At 42.8% G+C, this 13,455-nt stretch overlaps 1 protein-coding gene across 12 annotated transcripts in view; it reads left to right on the top strand.

Annotated features, from left to right (window-relative positions):
* The window catches only part of NEK11 (NIMA related kinase 11), a 282,586-nt gene that overhangs the window by 125,754 nt on the left and 143,377 nt on the right, over window positions 1–13,455 (top strand). For 8 of the 12 annotated variants that reach the window (XM_070466776.1, XM_070466770.1, XM_070466765.1 and 5 more), the window contains 2 exons: window positions 651–771; window positions 4,991–5,105. In XM_070466776.1, coding sequence (XP_070322877.1) covers window positions 651–771; window positions 4,991–5,105 — 236 coding nt within the window. The remainder of the gene's footprint in view (window positions 1–650; window positions 772–4,990; window positions 5,106–13,455) is intronic. The other 4 variants (XM_070466777.1, XM_070466766.1, XM_070466769.1 and 1 more) reach the window with 1 other exon arrangement.

Here is a 13,455-nt window from a genome sequence, read left to right as displayed (position 1 = left end):
ATTTTATGAATGAATTACATCAGCGTTGTTTTGATTATTGTTTCTAGGATTCAAGAAAGGATGAGTGTTAGCTGGCAAATGACTTCATTGTCATGAGGGTTATAATATACTCACCCACTTTAAAGACAAGAAAATTTGACGACAGAGATGTTCAGTGATTTTTCAAGAAATCTAAGTATAAATTAGGGCACAAGTAATCACAAGAACTCAAATCTTTCCTCCAATTTAACAACAGGTCTAGTAAATTCAATTCCTGTTGTAGAGGAAACTGGAAATGTCCAAGAAAAATTCCTCTTCACAGTGGCTCTCATATTCTTTTCCATAAATTCTTTGAAATGTTGATCTATTTTCCATGTCTATGGCGCTATTACCTAGTTATTGGTATGTGTTGGGCTCTCAGTCGGGCATCTGAGACATACCCCTGTCAGCACAGGCCAGCGCCCACAGGGCTGGCACTCCCTGCTGCACTGAGTCCTGGGGGAATGAGAAGCTGGCATCCTGCATGCTTCAAAGGAGAACCCACTGAGGCTGCGCCATGCTCATCCCTTAAGAGAGAGACTGCAGGCTGGCTGCCCAACACCCTAGTCTGCCTGTTGAAACAGGGATCACATTTACTTATGAAACATAGATCTCATCTTAGCAAATTGCAGGTCTTTGCCTATGTTCACTTTATGCAGAAAGCTTGTGGAAGAAAAATATGAAGAAAACAACAAACGGATGCAGGAACTGAGGTCTCGGAACTTCCAGCGGCAGACTGTGGATGTGCTCCACGTGAGTGCGCTTCTGTTTTAAATTTTACAGAAGACCTTTTCTTGCCCGGGTTCTTCAGATTCATAGGCCAGTTGGGTAGGAAAAGGGACAAGGTAGGGAAAAAAAAAAACATCCAGACCAACTTTGCTCAATTCCAGGATGGACTGAGATTTGTTTAGAGTGCTAACTGTAGGCCACAAGTTAGAGACAACACTATTTCAGAGCAGCTGTCCTAAGTGCCTGCTGTTTCAGGGTGACTTCATCAGGATGGAATGAACAGCTGAGTTAAAGGTATGACTTTGTAGAACAGATATGTGTCTATCTAATTTTAATTTCAGCCATGCTTTACTTCTCTAGTCCATTGTTCTTTTTGTCTTATTTTTTGTTCTTTCCCTCTTTATTTTCTGTCTCCCATCCATATCATCATACATTGTGTTAATAACTCCTTTGGCGAATTACCCTAGATATTCAATAATAAATAAAGTTGCAGACTCACATGAAATGCACCCCAGATTCATGTCCTCTGCATCCCAAGCACCTGAATAGCAAATACCATTCCCTAACGGTTAAACATATCTTCATTGACCTTGATGTGGGCTTTGATACTTACGTAGTTTTTCTTCAGGGTTGTATTTGGATAATGGGCATCAATACCAACCTTGCAGCTCTTTTGGTAAAAGTAACTTGAGAAGGAGTCATTTTTGGGGAGAAGTTCACTGTTTCAAATTCTGGTTATTTGTTCGTTGGTGACTCCTGCATCTGAGGGACAGTCTTTCCTTTAGCAGGAAGGGCCAGGCCCCCTGAAGTTGTGGGGGTGATCCCCAGGCCTGCAGACACTCTTTCTACTACTGTAGCTCAGTCAGCAGAGGACTCGGAATCTGGGGTGTGCAGGAGCCCCTACTGGAGCTCACTTGCAGACAAAGCAGAGCCTGGGAACATTGTTTTCTGCTGCTCTCTGACTGAGGAGTCACCTTTCTCGATGACTTAGTGGTTGTGAATACTCTCGAGTTCTGAAAACCCAAAGCTAGAGCAGATAGGGGCCCAGCCTTCTCTGATTTTAGGAGTCTCTATCAATTGAACCCTCAGCAGACAACGTGGGGGCGCTGGTACTTCTTTATCCCAACCCTGGTTCTCAGGGAAGCTGGGGGTTGGGAGGGTTTTTTTCGTTTTTTTTTTTTTTTTTTTTTTCTGGAATGCTCAGAGTCCCCTGCTTCTAAGGGATTTTACCCCCAGAGACTGGAAATTGAGAAGTACAGATATGGTAACATTTTGTATTATAAAGCCTAAATAACTTTATTCTAACCATATTGAAGTTAGCATATGGTAAATAAAAACATAGTTTCAAGTATAATCTTACATTTTAGTGTTGGATAACTTCTTAACTTCTGTACTTTTCTTCATGGGCCTTCAAAATCATCATTTTTGTGTTGTTTTTAATTTCTGATATGATCATTACCAGTGCAAAGCAACTGTACAATATGAGGTCCTATTCATCCTACAAAAATCAGGGTCCTTGGAGGATCCTAAAGTCACTTAAGATTTTATTAACTCTGTATTACCCTACATGGGATTCCAGATCTTGGCTCAGTTCAGATGAGGAATGTGAGGCTTCACAGATTTTATGGAGTCCCAACTCATAACCTCCACAGTGTCTGCCGAGTTTCTCCCAATTCCCTCCCCATCCATCAGCAAGTAGCAGAGGCAGGAGGGAGGTGCCTGCGGCTGTCTTGGTCAGAGACAGTGGTGGTTCATTCTTTGGTTGGTAGAATTCAGTTCAACAACGTCTTTGGTCCTGAGCTTTTCAGAAGCAGCTTTCCTCAGCTGCATACTGATGAGGACAGGAAGTGCTGATTGCGCCCAGGGCTGATTGCGCCCAGCGCATGGTGTCGCTCAGCACCCCAGGTCTCTCTTCCTTTGTGCCAATCAGCTGCTTCCCTCTGGCCCGTTGGTACCATCCCACTCTCCCTCTTTCAAATGTCACGTCTTCTTCAGGAGAACCATCTTTGACCGCTCAGCTCTACAGTCAGCTGGCCCTTCTCCAAATTCTTATGGCTTCTAGCAGCACTTCTCAAACTTCAAAATGCACCTGAATCACCTGTTGGTCTTTTTGAAATGCAGATTCTGACTTGCCTTGTCTGGAGTGGGGCCTGAGATACTGCATTTCTAACAAACTCTCTGGTGATTCGGATGCTGCTGGGCCAGGATCACACTGATTAGTAATGAACAGAAATTGGGTTCTTGAAAGCAGCTTCAGATGGAGGAGGATCTGGGAAAGCCATGATGAGCAGATCTTCTTATTATCTCTTTAGGAAAAACAGAACATTTAATGGGAATGGAAGAAAAGGAGAGGCAGCCTGAGCAAAGGTTCTTGTTCGCCCTGGAGGAGGATGGAGAGAGGAGGCCAGGCAGAGTGGAGACCATTTTGATCACATTCATAGTCTCCAGCATTTCAGGCAGATTCTTTACTGACTGAACCAGTAGGGAAGCCCAGGAGTGAGGCAGGTGTAACATATTCAGAGAACCAAGGACAGAGAGCTGAACACTTTGCAGATGGACTAAAGGGTCTAGACATCTGTGGAGAGGCATCAGTGAGCTGAAAAGGATGAAGTATAGTGTGAGAAATAAGTTGGATCATTCAGGTGCAAGAAGCTAAAGAAAAACATAATTAAAAAGGAAGAAGGAATGAAGAGGCACACACCCCCGTCTTCCCCCAAATGCGCATTTGTGGTTGACTTTCTTCCTCCTCTCACTGGGCTCTGTTCTCTAGTCCTCTTGCTTCTGTCTGGCGAGCTGAAGCACACCTCATTATATTTCAAAAGCAGTAGCTGGAGATAGAACCAAAGCTCAGAGAGACACAGGTTGGTTGTGTCACCCCTTAAACATTATAAAATTTCTTTGAGGCGTTTGGGAGAGTGGCTTGCTTTGTTTTTCAGATCCTGACTGACGGGGCCTTTTTCTCTGGCAGGCATTTTCTGCTCTGCTGGATTTGGGCTTTGAAATCTTGAAGTGTAGTTGACTGTGGAATCATGTTGGCACCATTTCTTAAAGGATTGTAGCTTAAAGCAACTAGATACCGCGATGTACACACTAAGCCCAGTCTTGCTTTTACCCTGGGATATATGCAGGTGTGAAGGTTTTTGTGAAGAGTGTGGCAGGTCAGGCCTGAAAATGTGAAATAGTCTTGGGGATGAAAGAGCAGGTCATGTCCTGCTCCTTCTAAGACAATTATAACAGTTCTCTTCAAAGAGAACCTCAGGAAATCGAAGTCAATTGAGAATCCAAATACTTGTTTTCAAAAAATTTCTGAAATAGACGCAAAGGCACATTTCACACAGTCTCTGTTTCTTTTGCATTATTGGTGATCCTTTGAAATTTGGAGCCCGTTTCACCTCCTGCAACAATTATTATACAGTATAAAAAATGGACTATTTTTCTTAAAAATATTTATGACTATATTTCCACAGATGCCACATCACAGTGTCGCATAGCTGTGTTTTACTTATTTATTTAGGATTAGTTTGAACTTTCTCCTTTTGATAAGAAGGTGCTCTTGGACTAGTTCTCCATGAAAACCATTTATCCTGGAAAACAGGTCAATTCAGCATTAGGTCTGGGTGGTATACACACACACACACACACACACACACATATAGACACAGTGATTAGCTGAAATGCCTGTTGATATATTTGAGAAGTTTAACATTTTTTTTTTTTGAAGTATAAACTCTTATGTCACCTCTTAGATCTCTTTCTTTTAGGGAACTTAAATTCATAAAATCACAGAGCTGTAAAAGCTGGAAGAGAGCATGAACATTATCAAAGCCAGCACCTGAAGTCTTGAGATGAGGAAGCTGAGCAGGGCTGGACTAGGCTGCGGGGAGCGTGAGGCCTGGGTGCACAATGGAAGGAGATCCTCATCCTCAGCAGCCAATGCTGCAAGTCAGTACTTCCTTCTGTGTGCGCCCTGGGCGTCCCACCTGCCTCACCCTCACCATGACCCTGACACTCAGGCCTAGAGAGGTTACGTGCTTTGCCCAAGGTCACCTGGCAAGTTAATTCAAAGTTGTTTCTCTCATCCCAAGCTGCCTTCCCTAGATTTAAAAATGTTATCATGTTTAAGGGAGAGGATTAGGTAGGCTTTTGTTTCCAAATCATTTTCTAAACAAGAATATTGTTTCACTTGTGATATTGCTGTTTCCTCTGATCAGCTTCTCATGAATTGTTCATTACTTTTTGCCAGGAATTTGATGACCCAGCTTCAGACAACCTGCCTGAGTCTCAGCCCATTCCTCCCCTAGATCTCCGCACACTTGGGTCAAATGTGGAGGACACCATAGCTGACCTTGGAAATCATGGTATGAATTTGCATCAGTGTTCAGAAGGCTGCTCTTGGATGACAGGTGGGCTGGTGTGGCTGACCGTCCAGTGGGCCTGGTGGCCTCTGGGGAAAGCTTCGGGTATATGCAGCCACCTTCTATCATTTGCCAGAGCTGAGTTGAGGTGATACAGATCAGGAAACTGAGGCTTTGTCTATCCTCTCTGTCTTCTTGACATAGTGAAGATGAGCTAGAAATTCACACTGAACAAGGGACCTCCCCTTCTGTATGAGTTAAGCAGTATATGCAGCCACCTTCTATCATTTGCCAGAGCTGAGCTGAGGTGATACAGATCAGGAAACTGAGGCTTTGTCTATCATCTCTGTCTTCTTGACATAGTGAAGATGAGCTAGAAATTCACACTGAACAAGGGACCTCCCCTTCTGTATGAGTTAAGCAGCATCACCCCTAACCTGTGTAGGACTGTGAATGCTCTGAAATACAGTCTCCCTCTGTAACTTGTTTTCCTGGCCCTCATGAGCCAGAAAAGAAAGTGCTCAGAGCTGTCAGCCAAACTGGGTTATCATAGCCTAATGGTAAAAAAACATGAGTTTTAGAGTAAAAAAGGCTGGCCCAGTGGGGGAAGCCCCTGGCAACAGTTTCCTTAACCATGAAGCAATCCATTAGTAAAGTGAATGACCTGAGGCTGTTATCTGCTCTCAGCACATGGTGAAAGGCAAAGGGAGGAAGCAGTTCATGACCCCGAGAGGGAGGGCTGGGAATGTGTGGCCTTGCAGTTCTGTACCCTTCTCCCCAGGGCTATGGACAAGTGCCAGAAACATTGTATGTGCGTGCATAGTCACTTCAGTCATGTCCAACTCTTGGCAACCCCGTGGACTGTGTAGCCCACCAGGCTCCTCTGTCCATGGAATTCTCCAGGAAAGAATACTGGAGTGGGTCACCTTGCTCTCCTCCAGGGGATCTTCCTGACCCAGAATTGAACCCACGTCTCTTATGTGTCCTGCACTGGCAGGCGAGTTTCACCACTAGCGCCACCTGGGAAGCCCAGGACCGTTGTAGGCACTCAGTCAACATTCCTCAAGTGAATGAATGATACGTTGTTTGGACCTCTGAGAGGCAGGTGCCAAGATGGGGCTAAAAGTACAAAATGTTATCAGGAGAGTTGGGGAAGGAGCCCAGAAAGGTTGAGAGAATGAATCCTAATTCAAGTTTCAGTCCAAGTGCAGGGAGGTTCCTGGGTGAGCACAGGTCTGCAAGGCAGGCAGAGGCAGCCGGGACATCGGGAGGTGCTTCCAGAGACTTCTGTCATAGGCCTTAGTGTGTCTGCTGCGGAGGGCCTGGGATGGGGGTGGGGGCGTGGAAGCCTTGCATCTTGTGGTCAGAGGTCTCCAGGTGCATCCTTGTGGCTGAAACTCTCTTTGGCAGGAGCTGAATTCTCTTTTCAAAAAAAAAAAAAAAAAAATGAAGGTAGTGGCACTTGGATTGGTTGGTCATTTCAGCCCAAGTGTGCATCTGATGTCTTCCTGTTGGAGCTGTGAGAGCTGGTACTGCCTCCTTCAGCTGTGAGGAGACCAGGACCTGGAAGTCTTCAGGTACCATCTGCCAACTTTCGAAAGGATGTTTTGGAAGCCACCTGGTAATGGGAGTTGTTGGCAGACAGATATGTGTATCAGATTGATCTGCATCTAGGTTCTTTGCAGGTGTTTCTTTAGTACATTATTTGTTATTTTCCAAAGGTAAAATTTGGAAGCATAGAACTATCCTCTGGGCCTTTCTTTCCAAGGCCTGGCTGGACCAGACAGCCACCAAGTAGCACCAATTCTGACAGCCTGTGTGTTGCTGAAGAGCCGTCACCATCTAGAAAGAGGAAGCCCCAGGACGGGGTGTTGAGCAGGTGGTCTAGGAGTGAGAGGCCTGGGCCCAGCCTCCGGATTTCAGATAGGAAAGGTACCGATTCATTTCACAAATGAGAAACCAAAGACAGTGATTAATTTGCTGTCCCGGGCAAATTAGGGCTCCAGAGTTCCTGCTTCAGTGCACGTTACTTCTCAGCTAGCTCAGACCACAGAGCTGCCTGGACTCTCTGGGCTGGCAGCCTCTGTACCTCATGCTTTGTCCTCTGTCAGGAGGTTCTGCTGGGGCAGGCCATGTGCTGAGTTACCAACCAAACTGAAAATAGGCCAATTCACTCCTTTGCCCACCTTGTCCATGCCGTAAGGAAACACTATTTAAATCCCCATTATAAGCTGTGAGAGCCAAAAACATGTAGTAGTTTTAGTTTGGCCAAATGCCTTGGAAAATACTTATAAAATTTCCCTTATTTTTTCCTTCTCTGTAAATTTGTATTTTCTAATTTCTGTTCTTCCTTACATATTAAATTGAAAAGGGAGACTATGAAGGACTATGAACATGTAGCCCTTGGCTCGATGATTGGTTAGTAACTGCAGGATGATTAGTGACTTCATAGCTTAATTGTGAAATTTTGAGACAGGAGATTTTAATTTTTTCATGAACTCTGAAGTGGTTCATTATTTCTCCTATTCTCTACCTTTTAGAAGATTTGACTACAAACTTTAAGCACCCAGAGGAAGTTTTTATTTATTTTTTATCTGGTTTGTACATGTGAAATAAAATCACACAATCATTTTTTAAGCTCCTTTACCAAATATTTAATCAGTCTTTGTTGTTGAATTAGGAAATTCCTTCTGGAATTGAGTTTGTTGCAGAGAAACAGGACAGGGTGATGCATTATTTACCTCTGATATGTGTTTAGTTGACTATGGTGGATTTAATCTAGCTGAAGTCATGAGTAACCATTATAATCAAATGAAAAAGCATGACTGGAACATTGAAGAAATTATCCTCATTTAACTCCTTGTATGTAATACTGATGATTTCTTGCACATTAATTCTTGCCAGAAACTTTATCACACTCTAGCCTTATTTTTAGCAACCAACAGCTGAGTTTCAGAGTAGCATTTCTTGCAAAGCTGGAATAGCCTGGAACTCGGGGGCCCCAGACCCATCCGGAGCATGGCTCTTCTCATGCAGAGGCTGCACAGTTGTCCACCTTGGCTGCCTACCTAGAGCCTGACCAGCTGCCACTTAATTTCCTTAATTTCAAGCCACTCCTTGAGCCAGTTCTGAGCTCCTTCCCTGTGCTCAGAGAAAGCTTGGCCCTCAAGAGTTTCATACTTTGCTTGCCCATAGGAAGCCCACATGCCCTTTCTTTAGTTGCAGGTTGACCTATGATTTATGGTGCCATTTCTTCCCTTTAAATATCCAAGTGGAAATAAGGTGATTGACAATGATATTTTTTAATTGTTTTTATTTTTAAAAAGAAAATGTTTACTTATTGCAACTGCACTTCTAGATGGTTACCAAGAGAAATGCAAGCATGTCTACAAGGATGAACACAGATGTTCTTGGCAGTTGTATTTATATATAGTACCAAAAAGTAGAAGCGAGTGTCAATCAACAGATGAACAGACAAAGTAACTTGTAATTTATCCATACAATGTAATACTCGTCAATGAAAAGAAGCAAACTATGAATATACACTAGTTTGGGTGCATATCTAAATGCTGTGCTAAATGAAAGAAGATAAAGATGAAATAATTTCTATTGAATAATTCCATTTCTATGAAGTCCAGAACTAGCAGCACTTACCCCCAGTGACAGAAATGAGGCCACTGGTTGCCTGGGGATCATGGTGTTAGAAAGTGACTCCAAAAGTACCCAAGGAACCTGTTGTGGTGATGGTAACCCAGATGTATATATTTGTCAAAACTTATTAAACTCAATTTTTTTTAAGTTTTAATTTTGTATTGGAATATAGCCCATTAACAATGTTGTGGTAGTTTCAGTTGGACAGAAAAGGGATTCAACCAAACATATATATACGTATCCATTCTCCATGAAACTCCCCTCCCATTCACCCTGCCATTGAACTCTGTAATTTAAATGAGCGCATTTTATTGTCCATAAATTATACTTCAATAAAACTGATAAATTTTTTAAAAATGATAAAATATCCAGCAAAGAATACACAAGTAATGCCTATTAGCCTGTGTTTTAGCTAATGAGTGGCTGAGAGAGACTGGCATGAAATCATGGAGCTAGAAGGCATCCAAGAGGATCTCTGGATGTTATTTGGGACACAGGGTCCTTAGTCCAAAAAAATGATTGTGGGGTTTTCTTCTAATGTCAATCAAGCAACATGGTCTTCCACGAGGAATGTTATATAGAGTTTGTAGTCTTCTGTCAGGAGGTGAGGAGATGAGGGCTGGAATCCTTTGGCTTATCTCTCAGTCTTTTTGATTGTGGGGTTCATGTTGTGAGGTTGGGGACCCATACCAGTAGATCTAAGAGGACCTGGGACCTACAAAAGCAGCCTGAGCATCACAGGATAAAATGTAACAGTCCAGACTCCAAACGTATCAAAAAACCTGCCTGTCAGCCCTCAGAAAAGATGACCGTGTGCTGAGATCATGTCCACATTCCCAGATGTCCTGTCACTTTCAGAGCTCTGTCTTAGAGACTTGATTGATGAATATAAATTGATGGTGCTTCTGCTTCATATTTGTCATGTATTCTGCTGAGTTACGCTTGTGTTTGCTACTGACTCTCACATTTACTCCCAGAAACAGGCACCTGCAGTCACTCCCTAATTTTCTGAGCTCTAGAGGATAGTTAGAATGAATCTGATATCAAATGAAGATGTACTGATTCCCCACCCTGAGGTATATTTAATAATTCAGAGTGTTTCTTCTGCATGATGAGCTGGATAGATACCTCTGGCTGAAATTTGAAAGGTTATATATGAATTTGAAAAATTGAAGTGGATACACAATAACACTTGCCCCATTAGCTGCTTCACTGGTGTGTCCGAACGAGGCATGATAGACATAAGAGGAAAATTCAGCCCCAGAACATCAGTTATTTACAAAGAAAATCAGCACCTGTGGACCTTTCAAGATAATGCCCTTGCCTGGGAAAGCTGTATGTGATTCCATGATCCACCCCTTAACTACTGAGGAAGAGTAGAGAAATAACTCCAGAAACAATGAAGAGATGGACCCAGAGTGAAAGCAGTACCCACGTGTGGATATGACTGGTGATCGAAGTAAAGTCCAATGTTGTAAACAACAATATTGCATAGAAACTGTGACTGTTAGGTCCATGAATCAAGGTAAATTAGAAGTGGTCAAATATGAGATGGCAAGAGTGAACTTCAACATTTTAGGAATCAGTAAACTAAATGGACTGAAATTGGTGAATTTAATTCAGATAATCATTATATCTACCTACTGTGGGCAAGAATCTATTAGAAGAAATGGAGTAGCCCTCATAGTCAACAAAAGAGTCCGAAATGCAGTACTTGGGTGCAATCTCAAAAACGACAGAATGATCTGTTTGTTTCCGAGGCAAACCATTCAGTATCACAGTAATACAAGTCTGTGCCCCAACCAGTAACACTGAAGAAGCTGAAGTTGAACGGTTCTATGAAGATCGACAAGACCATCTAGAACTAACACCAAAAAAGATGTCCTTTTCATCATAGGGGACTGGAATGCAAAAGTAGGAAGTCAAGAGATACCTGGAATAACAGGTAAATTTGGCCTTCCGAGTACAAAATGAAGGAGCACAAAGGCTAACAGAGTTTTTCCAAGAGAATGCACTGGTCATAAAAAAACACCCTCTCTCAACAACACAAGAGAAGACTCTACATATGGACATCACCAGATGGTCAGTGCTGAAATCAGATTGATTATATTCTTTGCAGCCAAAGATGGAGAAGCTCTATACAGTCAGCAAAAATAAGACCGGGAACTGACTGTGGCTCAGATCATGAACTCCTTATTGCCAAATTCAGACTTAAATTGAAGAAAGTAGGGAAAACCACTAGACCATTCAGATATGCCCTAATTGAAATTCCTTACAATTATCCAGTGGAAGTGAGAAATAGATTCAAGGGATTAGATCTATAGACAGAGTGCCTGAAGAACTATGAATGGAGGTTCGTGATATTGTACAGGAGGCAGTGACCAAGACCATCCCCCAAAAAAGAAATGCAAAATGGCAAAATGGCTGTCTGAGGAAGGCTTACAAATAGCTGAGAAAAGAAGAGAAGTGAAAAGCAAAGGAGAAAAGGAGAGACATACCCATCTAAATGCAGAGTTCCAAAAAATAGCAAGGAGACATAAGAAAACCTTCCGAGGTGATCAGTGCAAAGAATTAGAGGAAGACAATAGAATGCGAAAGACTAGAGATCTCTTCAAGAAAATTAGAGATACCAAGGAAACATTTCATGCAAAGATGGGCTCGATAAAGGACAGAAGTGGTATGGCCTAACAGAAGCAGAAGACATTAAGAAGAGGTGGCAAGAATATACAGAAGAACTACACAGAAAAGATCTTCATGACCCAGATATCCACAATGGTGGTTAGAGCCAGACATCCTGGAATGTGAAGTCTAGTGGGCCTTAGGAAGCATCACTATGAACCAAGCTAGTGGAGGTGATGGAATTCCAGTTGAGCTATTTCAAATCCTAAAAGATGATGCTCTTAAAGTGCTGCACTCAATATGCCAGCAGATTGGGAAAACTCAGCAGTGGCTGAGTTTCCAGTGACTGGAAAAGGTCAGTTTTCATTCCAATCCCAAAGGCAATGCCAAAGAATGCTCAAACTACTGCACAATTGCACTCACATCACACACTAGTAAAGTTATGCTCAAAATTCTCCAAGCCAGGCTTCAACAGTATGTGAACCAAGATCTTTCAGATATTCAAGCTGGTTTTAGAAAAGGCAGAGAAACCGGAAATCAAATTGCCAACATCCACTGGATCATCGAAAAAGCAAGAAAATATCAGAAAAACATCTATTTCTGCTTTATTGATTATACCAAAGTCTTTGACTGTGTGTATCACAACAAACTGTGGAAAATTCTTCAAGAGAGAAATACCAGACCACCTTACCTGTCTCCTGAGAAATCTGTATGCGGGTCAAGGAGCAACAGTTAGAACCGGACATGCAACAAAGGACTGGTTCCAAATCGGGAAAGGAGTACATCAAGGCTGTATATTGTCACCCTGCTTATTTGACTTATATACAGAGTACGTCATGCAAAATGCAGGGCTGGATGAAGCATGAGCTGGAATCAGGATTATCAGGAGAAATATCAATAACCTCAGATATGCAGATGACACCACCCTTATGGCAGAAAGCAAAGAGGAACTAGAGTCTCATGATGAAAGTGAAAGAGGAGAGTGAAAATGTTTGTTTAAAACTCAACATTCAAAAAACTAAGATCATGGCATCCAGTCCCATCACTTCATGGCAAAAAGATGGGGAAATGATGGAAACAGTTTCAGACTTTATAAAAATCACAGCAGATGGTGACTGCAGCCATGAAATTAAAAGATGCTTGCTCCTTGGGAGAAAAGTTATGCCCAATCTAGACAGCATATTAAAAAAACAGAGACATTACTTTGCCAACAAAGGTCCATCTAGTCAAAGCTATGGTTTTTCCAGTAGTCATGTTGGATGTGAGAATTGGACCATAAAGAAAGCTGAGTGCTAAAGAATTGATGCTTTTGAAATGTGGTGTTGGAGAATACTCTTGAGAGTCCCTTGGACTGCAAGGAGATCCAACCAGTCCATCCTAAAGGAAATCAGTCCTGAATATTTATTGGAAGGACTGATGCTGAAGCTGAAACTCCAATACTTTGGCCACCTGATATGAAGAGCTGACTGAATGGAAAAGACCCTGATCCTGGGAAAGATTGAAGGCTGGAGGAGACGGGGACGACAAAGGATGAGATGGTTGGATGGCATCACTGACTTGGTGGACATGAGTTTGAGCAAGCTCCAGGAGTTGGTGATGGACAGGGAAGCCTGGCGTGCTGCAGTCCATGGGGTCACAAAGAGTCTGCCACGACTGAGAAACTGAACTGAACTGAATCCCTCAGCTAAGCATAAACTGTGTGTTAGTCACTCAGTCGTATCCTACTCTTTTTGATGCAGTTGACTGTGTAGCCCACCAGGCGCCTCTGTCTGTGGGATTTTCCAGGCAATAATACTGGAATGGGAAGCCATTTCCTTCTCTGGGGGAATCTTCCTGACTCACGTGTTGAACCTGGGTCTCCTGCATTACAGGCATATTCTTTACTAAGTAAGCCGCCAGAGAAGCCCAGTAGTTATTAAACTAAGGGCTCTGCTGGTAGAGCAAAGAGGGTTTTTTTGGCCATCCAAAGTGGCAAGCAAGATCCTAGTGCTGACCTGAGATTGAACCCATGCGTCCTGCAGTGGAAGCACAACATCTTAGTCACTGGACTGCCAGGGAATTCCCAGGCGGAGAGCATCTTTAA

This window comes from Odocoileus virginianus, chromosome 4 (genome assembly GCF_023699985.2).
Source record: "Odocoileus virginianus isolate 20LAN1187 ecotype Illinois chromosome 4, Ovbor_1.2, whole genome shotgun sequence".
In the NCBI taxonomy this organism is placed as follows: domain Eukaryota; kingdom Metazoa; phylum Chordata; class Mammalia; order Artiodactyla; family Cervidae; genus Odocoileus; species Odocoileus virginianus.
Note: the sequence above shows the minus strand (reverse complement) of the source record. Positions and strands in the feature narration are given on the sequence as shown.